The sequence below is a fragment of the Ctenopharyngodon idella genome, chromosome 12 (genome assembly GCF_019924925.1).
Source record: "Ctenopharyngodon idella isolate HZGC_01 chromosome 12, HZGC01, whole genome shotgun sequence".
Lineage (NCBI taxonomy): Eukaryota > Metazoa > Chordata > Actinopteri > Cypriniformes > Xenocyprididae > Ctenopharyngodon > Ctenopharyngodon idella.
The window spans coordinates 12,435,943-12,450,149 of NC_067231.1; the positions used below are offsets into that span (position 1 = coordinate 12,435,943).

Genomic DNA, 14,207 nt, shown 5'->3' on the forward strand with positions numbered 1-14,207 from the left:
TGAAAAAAAATACTCATGCATGTCCTTAAAATCATGTCCTGTACTGCTTGTGGTCAACAGCTGGCCGGACCTGCTCTGCAGACGAGTTCCGCTGTGATAACGGGAAGTGTATTCCCCAGTCATGGGTGTGTGATCGCATCCCAGATTGTTTGGATGACACCGATGAGCCACCCACCTGCGGTACATGTCGAATCCCTCTCCTGTCTGCAAAGCAGAGCATGAAATCACTATCTAATGCACTCTTTGTCTCTTTCCACAGAGGATCAGGTTTATACTTGTAACCCTCAGCAGTTCAGCTGTGCGAATGGAAACTGCATTCTGGAAACGTGGGTATGTGATGGTAACAACGACTGTGGAGACAATAGTGATGAGGCCCAGGAACTGCAGTGCGGTGAGGCCTGTCATTTATTTTCAAAATTGTATACACCTGCAATTCAATGCACATATTACTTGCTAGTCTGACTTGTATTTTGTATTTCAGGATCAAGGACTTGCAAACCCAGTGATTTCACATGCCCCACTTGGTACCAAGGCTCTCCGCGTTGTATTCCATGGAGTTATGTGTGCGACGGTGAGAAGGACTGCGTAGATGCCGCAGATGAGCTGCACAACTGCCCCAACCGCACATGCCACATGAACGAGTTTGCATGCACCAATGGTCGCTGCATTCTGGTGCCCTTCCAGTGAGTTCTTCCTTTCTGGCAGTACCCAACAATTTACATCAAATCAAATGCTTTTCAAAATATTTTAAAAAAATATATACTGTGTGTGTAAATCTCCTCCTCAGCTGTGACCGTGTAAATGACTGTGGGGACGGCAGTGATGAGATCGGCTGCATGTATGGCACTTGCTCCAGTCGGGAGTTCACCTGCCAGAATGGAGTGTGTATCCCATCAACGTATGTATGTGATGGTTATACAGACTGTCAGGATGGCTCTGATGAACTCGAGGGTCTGTGCAGGAGCCCAGAACCCACCTGTGCACCTGGAGATTTCATGTGCAATTCTGGGGAGTGCATTGACATCCACAAGGTCTGCAACCAGCAGAGGGACTGTTCTGACAACAGTGATGAGAAGGGCTGCGGTAAGACACCACTTCATATTTGGGAAAAGGCTTAATTTATGGATGTGCCTGAAATAGCAAATAAATTATTTAGAAAGGCACAAACTGCAAGCTTTCACATCATTACAGCATGGCACAAGCTGATTGTCCTCTACTGTTCCAGCACCCAAAGAGATTGCTTGCTCAACATCTAAATAGTCTGATTCAGTGTTTGCTGTAGGGTAGTCCTGCAGTGCGCTATCAGAGTTCCTCTGAAACCCTCCACCTGCCCCAGCTCCACCTGCCTAGATCTGCTATGGGATTTATGTATGTCTATTTATGCAGCAGCATATCTTACATGCTCACAGCAGCATGTCTGTGCATATATTAGGGGTGTAAGAAAATATCGATACACGTGAATATCGCGATATTATGTTTGGCGATACTGTATCGATTCTAAAAAACACTGTATCGATATTTATTTATTTACATCAAAGATTCGTGGCTTTATGTTCAGTTTAAACCAGAGACTGATTAAAACCCAACCGCTAGATGTCAGTGTTATCTCAGAACGTAAATTGACGCGGAGCCGGAGAAGCGCAAGGTGCATCGCTAGCGTTAGCATTAGCAAACCCAGCTCACAGAATTATTCCGCTCCCGCGGCATACAGAGCTGAAGTGTGGACTCATTTTGGCTTCAACTATAAAGAAACCACTAAGGAGATCGACAATAGTCTGTTGTTTGCAAAATAGGCCATGTTAAAATCCAAAACTCGGGAAACGCATTGAATCTGAGAGCTCACTTAATATCCCGACGCCATCTGCGCTGCTGAGAGAGGCGTTCGATAGAATATGTAATATGTACTGCACGTTTTCCTCTCAGTAACAAAATAAACACACAACAACGACAGCGGTGGCAGCAGAAAGAAAGCATCTGATCATAGCGATGTGGATGTTTTTACAGTATTAAATATAAAACAGACATTCAGTCATGAAATGGACTACACACTTTCTGTTGTTACAAAGTTTAGAAATTAAAAACTGCTATACTGTGAACCTTTAAAACATATACACCTTAAGAATCCTGCAGTCACTTTACTATTTTCCCTTAAATTGCACAAAATAGTGATTAATGATATAAATGCAGATGATACTGTATTGATTAAATAAAATAAAGTTGTTTGTCAGGTTTTATGCATATGGGTTTTTATGACAGTTTTTTCTAAAATTAGATCCTCTTTCTTAAAAAAAACAAGAAATATCGCAATATATCACCTTTCTTACAGTATCGCAATATGTCACAATATATCGTATCGTAACCCCTGTATCGTGATACATATCGTATCGTCAGATTCTTGGCAATACACAGCCCTAGCATATATTGGCTGTAACAAGTCCAAATTTGCTCTACAGCAACAGCAATAATCAGCAGCAGCAGCAGCAGCCGATCTAATCCACCAAGACTAATTACATTAACATTGCCATATTTAATAACATGCTAAAAATATTTTGAGAGTTGTCATGATTGAAATATACATATATATACTTAAAGGGTTAGTTCACCCAAAAATGAAATTTCTGTCATTAAATACTCACCCTTATGTCGTTCCACACCCGTAGGACCTTTGTTCATCTTCAGAACACAATTTAAGATATTTTTGATGAAATCCGAGGGTATCTGATCCACACACAGGCAGCAACGTCATTGCACCTTTTGACATCCGGAAAGGTAGTTGAAAACATGGTTAAAATAGTCAACGTGACTACAGTGGTTTAACCTTAATGTTATGAAGTGACGAGAATACTTTTTGTGTGCAAAAACAAAATGCCAGTTCATTATTGGCCGGATCCTGTGTCAGCATCACATGCATGCGTCGTGCTGCTCACGTGTTCAGCTTTGGCCAATAATGAGCCGGCATTCGGACGTAAACAAGGAAGTTCACTACGTATGACAACGGTTCAAATTGTTGAATAAAGTCGTTATTTTTGTTTTGTTTTTGCACACAAAAAGTATTCTTGTCGCTTCATAGCATTAAGGTTGAACCACTGTAGTCACGTTGACTATTTTAACCATGTTTTCAACTACCTTTCTGGACGTCAAAAGGTGCAATGACGTTGCTGCCTATGTGTGGATCAGATATCCTCGGATTTCTTCAAAAATGTCTTAATTTATGTTCCGAAGATGAACAAAGATCTTACGGGTGTGGAACGACATGAGGGTGCGTACTTAATGACAGAAATTTCATTTTTGAGTGAACTAACCCTTTAAATACACTTCCTTTCAAAAAAGTGGGGATGGAAAGATTTTTTTGTTTGTTTTTAAGTTTTTAACTCTCTTTGGCTCATTCATTTGATTAAAAATACAGTAAAAACAGTAAAAATGTGAAATATTATTATTATTTAAAAGTTTTCTATTTTAATGCATTTTAAATTTGTAATTTGCGTCCTGTGATGGAAAAAAGATGACTTTTCAGCAGCCATTGCTCCAGTCTTCAGTGTCACATGATCCTTCAGAAATCATTCTAATATGCTGATTTGGTGCTCAAGAAACATTTATTATCATCAATGTTAAAAGCAGTGGTGCTGATTAATATTTTTGTGGAAACCATTAAACATGTTTTTCAGGATTCTTCTATGAATCGAAAGTAAAAAAGAACAGCATTTATTTGAAATGCCTTTTTAGTTTTGACACATTTCTGATTTAAGCTCCACCCATTGAATACAGATGCAAATACAGATCATGTTGTCATAGCAGCAGATACATATACAAATAAATTAAAATTAATTTGTAAATAGCACATTTACAATTACAATGGATCTAATGAACTAAATGAATTAGGTAATGATGTGCCTTTCTGTCCCTCCACAGGCATAAATGAGTGCAGTGACCCAGCCATTCACCAGTGTGCTCAAAACTGCACAGACACACTGACGAGTTACTACTGCTCCTGCTGGGACGGCTACAAACTCATGCCAGACGGCAAGGCCTGTGAGGATATAGACGAGTGCAAGGAGATACCGGGAGTGTGCAGTCAGGTGTGTGAGAATGCTGTGGGCTCCTTCTACTGTAAATGTGCCCCCGGATACCTGCGGGAGCCTGATGGACGCACCTGCCGTCAGAACAGTGGAATCGCACCGTACCTCCTCTACAGCAACCGTTACTACATCCGTAACCTGACCGCTGATGGATCGTCCTTGTCGGTGGTGCTGCAGGGCCTGACAAACGTTGTGGCTCTAGACTTTGATACCACTGAGAAGCGTTTATACTGGGTGGATGTTGGGACACTGCGCATTGAGAGAATGTATTTAGATGGGACAGGAAGGGAAGCAATATTGCAGAAAGACCTGGATGGAGCAGAAGGCCTGGCTGTGGACTGGGTGGGCCGGTAGGTTAACGAGGAGCTTGTTTCACTCATTTACTTGAAGTACATTTTAAAAACAACTGGGCAGGGCTAATCTATGAGTGGATATTTCCTTGCAGAAAGCTGTACTGGGCAGAAGGAACAATGGGAGCCATTCATGTCTCTGAACTTGACGGACGTTATAGGAAAAAACTCCTGAAAGGTTGTGTTGATGCCAACTCTACATACTGCTTTGCCAGTCCTCGAGCTGTCGCTGTTAACCCTAAATATGGGTGAGTTAAAAAAATAGCAGCAGATATTTATTTTATTTGTTTAGTTGAAAATCTGTTATTTTTATGTGTGTAACATTCCCTTTCCCATTCCTGGTCAGATGGCTATATTGGACAGACTGGGGGCGGACGGCTTTCATTGGCAGGGCTGGCATGGATGGAACCAACACATCAGCTATCATTACTACCAAGCTAGTGTGGCCTCATGCCTTGACCATCGACTACACCAACAACAAAATCTTTTTTGCCGATGCTCACCTAAATTTCCTTGAGTAAGTTGTGTCCTGTATTGTATCCAAACCAAATCTTATCTCCAGGCAGTAATATATATGCCTGCTTCATGTAACACATAGAGTATTATGAATTTGGTCAATATCATGCAAAATACTTATTTTAAGTTGTTTTGATAACATACTTTGCAAGCTCAGATGTATTTTGAAACACAATAACAAGAGTATTAGGGATGCACTGACATTAAAATTCTGCCCAATATATTGAACTGTTTATGTTCAGTAACTGATAAATGACCAAAATAAACCCAAATAAAATTCTCTACTACTTAAAAAAAAAAAAAAAAAAAAAACATTTAGAATGCTACAAGATTTTTAGCATCACATCATAATGTACAGTATATTAATTTTGAGATGTGGCAGATATGACATTTAACAGTGTTATTAAAAAATAAAAATAGACTACAGATAAAGATCTACAAATACATAAAATCTCAAGTATATAAATAGAAATTTTGAAATATGAATGATAATGGATATAATTACTATATATTGTGCACCCTTAAAAACTACTTCTAATGTCTATTTTCCTACAGTTATGCCGATATGGATGGACAAAACAGACATAGGGCTATAACAGGTTCCTTGCCCCATGCTTACGCTCTGACCCTGTTTGAGGATTTGGTGTACTGGACCGACTGGAACACCCACACCATAGAGAGAGCCCACAAATACACTGGCGCTAACCGTGTTGTAATGGGCAACAACACACACCGCCCTAATGACATCCACGTCTATCACCCATACAGACAGCCAATAAGTAAGTAAGACAATATATCATTAATTTCATCATTAACTTTAAATGCATGATGGTTGTTTGAATGTTTTATTAACACTTTCTTAGGTGACAATCCTTGCAATGACCATCACCTGACCTGTAGTCACCTGTGTCTGATTGGCCCTGGCGGGACAACGGCCAGATGTGAGTGTCCGGATCACTTCATTGGTCTGGCTGTTGGCTTTAAGATCCAGTGTGTGGCTGACTGCTCCAGCACTCAGTTCCGTTGTGGAGACAATGAGAGGTAAGTGAATCTGTTCTCTTATGGTGATGCTTTAATAAAGATTTTTCAGAACACAGGATGATAATCTGATGATCTTGTGCTCTTCCTCTCTTGCTTCTCTTCTCTGTCTGCCTTTTGTCTCCAGGTGCATTCCCATATGGTGGAAGTGTGATGGTCAGTCAGACTGTGGGGACGGCTCCGATGAGCCTCAGACATGTCCTCCACGTTACTGCCCAGTTGGACGCTTCCAGTGCCAAGACGGGAACTGCACCTATCCGTTTTTCCTGTGTGATGGCCACAACGATTGCCTTGATGGATCTGATGAAGATGCTGCACTCTGCAGTATGTAACACTTATATTCTAGGTTATCCTAACCATGGCTGTTTGCGCATTAGCCCCTTTCACACATTAAACTGTAAATTACCGTAAAATTACCAGATTGATTTTTTTACAGTAAACACACAAATGTGCTGTTCACACAAGCAACGGTGTGCCGTCTTTTTAAGATACAATTCACACATCAGTATCACAATAACGGTAAACTCTGTGAGGTCAATCATCGGAAATAACCTTAAAGCGCTGCACCATTTTCTTTACCCACCTGATTTTACTCTTAAAAACATGAGACGCATAGTTTTTAAAAGATCCTGTTTCAAGCGTGATCTCTAAACGGTAATTTACCAGTATTACCGGGCTATTGTTATAATAGCACAAGAAAATGTTTAAGTTTACGTAAGTTGGTATCAACAGAGCAGTTTGTGGTTGACTATTGTATCTGGGAATTGAACTGCATAGTTGATTCCTGTTGTTCATTTTTTACAGTTACATACTTGACATCCCACTTGGGACCAGATTTACTAAACAGGGCAAAATAGAGTGTAATTCCAAAAAACGCTGATGGGAGTGGAAAGTTCTGCGCGTGATCTACTGACGATGTGCAAATTAAAGAACACAGACGCAGCCGGATCATTTCCATAATGACCAACGCAATCTGCCGGTTAGCGTCTGGTTTAAGACCAAGCGGCAACCTCCCCCGTTTCTCTTGAAGCCAATACTGAAGTGACTTAAACTGCAATTCATCGACTGGCCACTAGGGACAGGCTCCAAAAGAGAGCAGAATCTCATTGAGCCTCATGTTAAAATGCCCAACTTTACAGCAGAAAAAAAACATGTTTACAGCTGGTACAAATTGTGGTTTTAGTCTTTATAGCTAATTTTGCTCTTCATGACAACTGTGAGGGGGTTGAATTTTTTTATAACTCATCCGTTTAAATTATATTAAGCCTTAAAGTTCTGCATAATTAAGGGCACGGCCACTTGAGTGACAGGTGGATTGCCGCTGCTGTCACCACTAGACGTTTGTCTGCTGCCGTCACGTCACCTCAGCTCCACCCATGTCCTGCCTCTTTGCCCATTTTCTGTTATCCGGAAGTGACGTGCGGTGAAGTGCTGCCAAGATGGCAACGGCCGGCTTTAGGTTTCAAAAATGCTCTTCAGAAACCTACGGGTGATGTCAAGGACATTATGTCTATATAATTTTTTACAGTCTATGTTTAAGACAGGCTTTTTTTTGGCGGTAAATAATGGCACAAACACGAGTAAATTGACAAGCGCAAATCTTACCAAATCACTTTGCATGGTTCATTTAAATACTCTCCTCCCATAAATTTTGTGTCTGAAAGGAAAACTCCTACAAATGCATATGCAATAAGTTCAGCTGCAAAAATAACCGTGTCCATGCCCCTTCAGCACTAATTTCTCACTGCGTGTCTTTAGTAAATCCTGACAGTAGTTTTTTAACGCCAAAAGAGGGTTTGCGCTGGTGCAAGCTGTTAGTAAATCTGGCTCTTGATATTTTAAAAATCTTTTTTAAAAATCCTCTTTGTAAACCCAGGTGACCACCGTTGCTCCGAGAACCAGTTCCAGTGTAAAAATAAGCACTGTATCCCAATATCCTGGCACTGTGATGGTGTGCAGGACTGTGCAGATGGCAGCGATGAGGAAGCCGACAGCTGTGCAGAGAAGACCTGCAAACCTGGACAGTTTCAATGCAAAAACGGACGCTGCATACCACCAAGCTATGTATGTGATGCACAGGATGACTGCGGAGATAATTCAGATGAGCCGTATGATGTGTGCAGTGAGTATCTTTTTGGGAAAACTGGCTTTTCTTTAATAGCTCGACCCCTGAAATTTGTCTCTTTTCTGCATCTCTTTTTGTAGTGGGTCCTGATCATAAGTGTGATGCAGACACTGAGTTCTCCTGCAAGACGAACTATCGCTGTATACCTCAGTGGGCTGTGTGTGACGGCACCAATGACTGTCTAGACAACAGCGATGAGCTGGCCTGCCGTAAGTCCTATATAATGATTTAAAATATATGCATGAGATGGGCTAACTCAACACAAAAACATGTTCTTTTAATACACAATCCAGTTCTCTTATATAAAAACTGAGGCAGTATAATGGCTAGTATAATGGCTAGTCTGTACACACGCTTGGACACACCTACTCATTTTATATTATTAATGAAATTAATATGAATGTATTGAAAGAAAAAACACAAAATTGAAGTATGATAATTTAGGTGTGAGCAAAAATAACAAATCAAAGCAAATATATAAAATAAACTTGTATGTTAAATAACAGTATCTTTCATGTTGTAGAATATAAAAAATGTATTTTTAGAAAATAAAAAAAAAAATCTTATTCCATATTCTGTATTCTTATATAAGTTGTGACCCTTTGTATAGAAACGAGGCGTATCCTGGGATGATTTTTAACCCGTATTGAAGGATTTCCCTAGAGTGCTTGACACTGATGTTGCTTATCCTTTTAAAAATAGGAAATTATGTTTAAACTTTATCTACAAAACTAATTTTAAACAATTAAGTGTGTCCAAGTTTTTGTTACAGATCTTTTTTATGTAATATAAGATTCTTGCATAAGATCTTATATATTAAATTTGAAATATAAACAATAACCAAACAGGCTAATATCAGAGCCTGTACTCTTTTGTCAAAGTTCCTTTGTCATGATTCAACAAATAAACAAATAATGCGGCACCCTGGGAGTAATTGGGGGTTAGGTTCCTTGCTCAAAGGCATCTCAGTAATTTCCTCCCGTTATTGAGAATCAAACCCGCAGCCTTTGGGTTACCAGTCTGACTCTCTAACCACTCTCTAACCAGTCTGACTCTCTAACCACAACTGCCCTGACTTAATGTTAACAAAGATTGTCCCAATAAATATCAACTTTCATGTGTCATATAAAAGGATTATAATTAAATTTTTAACATAAAATAGATGAAATCAACCCTCACATTTTATTTCATGCAGATGAGCTGACCTGTGACCCTCTGGGAGATTTCCGCTGTGATAACCACCGCTGTGTGCCCATTCGCTGGCGCTGTGATGGGAACAATGACTGTGGAGATGGATCTGATGAGAGAAACTGTGGTGAGTAATGCGTTTTGCCATCCATTTCCTTCTACACATGTAGGTCACCTTAACATGTATCTAATGAAGGTCTTTGTAGCTCACAGTTTTTGTGTATGTGCTCACAGAACCCAGACCTTGCTCTGAGAGCGAGTATCGCTGTGACAACGAGCAGTGCATTCCAGGATCTTGGGTTTGTGACCATGACAATGACTGTGGGGACAATTCTGACGAGCGGGACTGCGGTAAGTTGAAGTAAAAAAAAAAAAAAAAAAATTAACCCAATTTTTTTTTTTTGACTGTCAAAAACGGCACCCTAATTTTTCAACTCCTGCAACCACATGGTATTTAAGGCCACTTTTCATGATTCAAACAATTCTTGATGGATAACATTAAGTCCCTCTTGACATTTTTTTTCTTGTTGAATATAAAGTTTAACTCAGAAATACGTCACATACTAAATGCAACATATAAACAGAATATGCTTAAAACTGCTAAGATACACGGATTCCCCTTCACATCTTTTTGGGATTTACAAAGTATATATATTTTTTCTTCATAGAGCTGCGGACCTGCCATCCTGGGACATTTCAGTGTACATCTGGACACTGCATCCCAGAAGCTCTGAAATGTGATGGTTATGCTGACTGCCTGGACTTCTCTGATGAGTCCACCTGCCGTGAGTGTGCTGGGCTAGAAATAAATAGACCTTTAAGTCTATTATTCCATATACTGGAAATGTTGAAATGGTTCTGTACTTTTTGTTTTCCCAACAGCAACTCGCTATCCTGGAGGACGCTGGTGTCCATCATACCAGTTCCAGTGTGACAACAAGCTGTGTGTGAACCAGCAATGGGTGTGTGATGGCTTCAATGACTGTGGAGACGGCTCAGATGAGCAACTCAGCCTCTGCTGTAAGACATTATAGAAAACTGAAATTATACTATTTATATAATTTATACTATTTTTTTCCTATAAAAATAGTATTTCCTAATTTATACTATTTTTATACTATAATTTATACTATTTATAATTTGAACCACTACAGTTATATTACATTTGTCTCTTTATAGTACATTATCAGTCCTTAGGTCATGTTGGCTTAAGCTGGTCATTTCAGCAGGAATATGATAACAGTTTCTTACTGTCACAATTGTTTTGTGTTCAGGGAACATTACATGTGAAATGCCAGACAAATTTCGCTGTGACAATGGCTACTGCATTTATAGTGGTCTCATGTGCAACAAAAAAGACGACTGTGGGGATGGCAGTGACGAAAAGGAGGACCACTGTAAGAGATTCACCCATATCTTTTCTACAACTAAAATCAGAATGTTTATATACTTTTTTTCTATTTATAGAACATAAATATACAAATATAATTTTATTCCTGTGATGGCAAAGCTGAATTTTCAGCCATTACTCCAATCTTCAGTGTCACGTGATACTTATACTAATACATTATTAAAATCAAAAGTTGTATTTGTTGTTAACATTAGTAAATAAAAATACAACTGATCATTGTTAGTTCATGTCAACTCAGGGCCATTAAATAATATGAACAAGTACAGCTTTTGATTTTAATAATGTATTAGTAAATGTTGAAGATTAATAAATGCTTTAGAAATATTTTTAATTGTTAGTTCATGTTAACTAATGTAGTTAACTAATTTTAACAAATGGAACCATTTTGTAAGTGTTACCAAATTTTTTAATAAAATAAACTTTATGTTAGGTAGTTTATTTTTGCTTCTGGAGTAAAATAATATTTTTACTGGAAAACAAGACAAATATACTGATTAAGAAATTGTGCAGTGTGGCTACATATTCTATTATGTGTCTAATGTATTTCATGCTGTTGTTATGGTCAGTGATGACGGTATGAATTGCGTTTTTCAATCAGGTCAGGAACCCACTCTTGCACCCTGCACGCCCAATGAGTTTAAATGCACTAATGGCCACTGTGTGGCTCTGCCTTATGTGTGTGACCACAACGACAACTGTGGAGACCTTACTGATGAACTGGGCTGTAGTAAGTCAACAAATATCTCCATATATATGATCAGTAGCTAATAATGGAACTTTGTAAGAACTGCGTTAGATTTTTTTCTGTCAGGTAGTTGATGATGAGTGACTCTTTTCAGATTTTGGCCACGACCGCAACTGTGATGAGAAGTTATGTCAGCACGAGTGTACAAACCTGAACGGCACTGGCTTCATCTGCTCTTGTAGACCAGGCTACGCCGTAGATCCGGATAACACCTTCCGCTGCAATGGTACACACAAGCACCCATATTAAGCACCTTATCAAAATTCCCTTCACAGTGGAGAAAATTTTTCCATGCAGTCTTAAATTTTCTAAATGAGTCTGTAAATAGAAAGTTTCACCTGTGTTGTGTATGCTGCCATACTTAATGCATCACCACCTTATCCCTTGCGGTTTTAATTGCCTCAATTGACTTTAAGTCTGTCTGCTCCCTGCAGATATAGACGAGTGTTTAGTGTATGGCACATGCCCGCAGGCCTGCAAGAACACTAAAGGAAGCTATGACTGTGAGTGTGCCCAGGGCTACAGGAAAGTGGGCACAGGCAATCAGTGTGAGGCTGAAGGTAGGACAGAAATCGTAAGGAACAAGGCATTTCTGAGCATGTGTAGAATCTTAAGCTTCTCCTTCTTAGGTCCTGAACCGCTGCTCCTGCTGCCAGAGAACATCCGCATCCGTCGCTACAACCTCCAGACAGAAGAGTACCATGACTTCTTGCAGGAAGAGGAGCGCATTGTGGCGCTGGACTACGACTGGGACCACAACAACACCAAACTTAGTATGTACTAGGCCTTCAGACCCTCACAAATTACACTACATCTATCGTGTAGTCTCTAGCCCATTTCTGCCACATAAGAAAAACAATCATGCTTCGGTAAATCATAATGATGAGACAAAAAGTTATAATTTTTTATGTCATAATTAATTATGGTTTACCAAAACATGATTTTTTTCCCCTTTGTGGCAGGAATGGGCTTCCTTTATCATAATTTACGTATCTTTATCTTCGTAATCATATTTAATCACTTTCATAGAAACAATAATGCATTGTATGTCCCCTCTCTTGTGTGTTTCAGGTGTGGTGTATTTTACAGTAGAAGGGAGTGGTGCATTGCCTGGTGCTATTAAAAGAGCTTATCTACCAGCTGTGGATGATCATAATAATAACATTGCTGCTGCTGTTGACCTGGATATCAAGTACATCACAAAGCCCTATGGAATTGCAGTGGACTGGGTTGGCAGGTAGAGCACTCGTATTACATTTTATGGTCACACTTTTTATTAGGTGTCTTTAACTACTATGTACTTGCAAAAAAAAAGTACAATATATTTATTGTGTTAATGTTGTATTGCAAAACACTTTTTGCTGCTACTGAGGTGGCATACGGATGAGTTTAGGACAGGTTTGGTGGTATGGATAGGTTTAAGGGTGGGTTGTAGGGGAAGTGTGAACAGTGTAGATGTAATTACAGATGTAATTACATGCAAGTAATTATAATAATACAAGTACAATGTAAAAATGTATGTACATATTAAGTACATTGTATCAAATGATTCATTGAAATAGTTTTAATAGTATGTAGTTAAAGACACCTAATAAAAAGTGGGAACCATTTTACAATTATATTTGTTGAAATATTCTAAATATTCAAACTCTGCCCTGAAGCTCAATGAAATTGAATAATAACTAATAGTTTTGGCAACAGGAGTTGATGAATCAGTCTGTAACAGCTCATGAGCCTTTAAAATTCTTGTAGGAATTTGTACTGGGCTGATGCACAGCTCAAACGTCTAGAGGTGGCCATGCTGGATGGGCGTTACAGGAAGCATCTGATTAAGAATGACCTGGAACAACCCACCTCTGTGGCCGTGAACCCTCGTTTAGGGTGAGACTTGCGCCCTGTTTGCTTGTGGTCTGTTTAAATGGACAGTTAACCCCAAAGTAAAAATACTCATGTTATTCCAAATCACATGCTGTTATTTTTTCTCTGGAACATAAAAGGAAAAGTTTTGTGGATTCTCCAAAAAGAAGCAGCTCTAAAAAATGAGAAACTACACCATAACAGTAAAGAGTTAACTATTTCTTCAAGCTCGCCATTTAAATGCCAATGTTTGAATTTTGTTTTGTCATGTTGTGGTGCAGCATGCTTTACTGGATTGACAATGGCAACACAGCCCGTATCGAAGGCTCCTGGTTGGATGGTCAAGAGAGAAGGATTCTGGTAGACAGTGCTTTGGGTTGGCCTACAGGCCTGTCAATCGATTTCACAAACAGTGACCGAATCTATTGGTCAGATGCAAAGGAGAGTCGCATTGAGTCCATCCTGCCGGATGGACAGAACAGACAAACTTCAGTTTTCATAGGTAAGGGTTCAATTGATTCAACAATCAAGTAGAAACCGCTATATATTATTAAACTCCTTGTGAAATGCAAGTGCACTTAATTATCTTGAATGTGCACTTTTAGTATACCTCAAACCTTAAAAGTACATTTTAAAAAACTGTACTTGCAAATAATAACTTATTTTGATGTGCTGACGAACATACTAAAGCGCACGTAAAGTACTTTCACACTGAAATATTTTACCTGTAGTTGATTTTACATTTAAAGTGAATATATTTAAAATGTAATCATTTGAACTTTCATCATTACAAATGTATAAGTACAAAAATATTTAAAAACATGACATATACTGTAAGTTCAATAGAAATAACATTAAAGTAAATTTTAGTTTACCATGAATGCCTGTCAGTACATTCAGC

The 14,207-nt window shown here is 39.0% G+C and overlaps 1 protein-coding gene across 1 annotated transcript in view; it reads left to right on the plus strand.

Moving 5' to 3' along the window:
• lrp2b (low density lipoprotein receptor-related protein 2b) overlaps positions 1-14,207 on the plus strand; it is a 47,298-nt gene that overhangs the window by 26,354 nt on the left and 6,737 nt on the right. The window contains exons 46-69 of the mRNA XM_051915532.1: positions 61-180; positions 260-391; positions 482-683; positions 788-1,083; positions 3,910-4,426; positions 4,522-4,674; positions 4,773-4,943; positions 5,498-5,721; positions 5,806-5,983; positions 6,108-6,304; positions 7,857-8,102; positions 8,186-8,314; positions 9,301-9,420; positions 9,528-9,644; positions 9,962-10,078; positions 10,176-10,313; positions 10,568-10,690; positions 11,303-11,431; positions 11,544-11,675; positions 11,884-12,009; positions 12,079-12,222; positions 12,521-12,686; positions 13,202-13,330; positions 13,588-13,808. Coding sequence (XP_051771492.1) covers positions 61-180; positions 260-391; positions 482-683; positions 788-1,083; positions 3,910-4,426; positions 4,522-4,674; positions 4,773-4,943; positions 5,498-5,721; positions 5,806-5,983; positions 6,108-6,304; positions 7,857-8,102; positions 8,186-8,314; positions 9,301-9,420; positions 9,528-9,644; positions 9,962-10,078; positions 10,176-10,313; positions 10,568-10,690; positions 11,303-11,431; positions 11,544-11,675; positions 11,884-12,009; positions 12,079-12,222; positions 12,521-12,686; positions 13,202-13,330; positions 13,588-13,808 — 4,227 coding nt within the window. The remainder of the gene's footprint in view (positions 1-60; positions 181-259; positions 392-481; positions 684-787; positions 1,084-3,909; positions 4,427-4,521; positions 4,675-4,772; positions 4,944-5,497; positions 5,722-5,805; positions 5,984-6,107; positions 6,305-7,856; positions 8,103-8,185; positions 8,315-9,300; positions 9,421-9,527; positions 9,645-9,961; positions 10,079-10,175; positions 10,314-10,567; positions 10,691-11,302; positions 11,432-11,543; positions 11,676-11,883; positions 12,010-12,078; positions 12,223-12,520; positions 12,687-13,201; positions 13,331-13,587; positions 13,809-14,207) is intronic.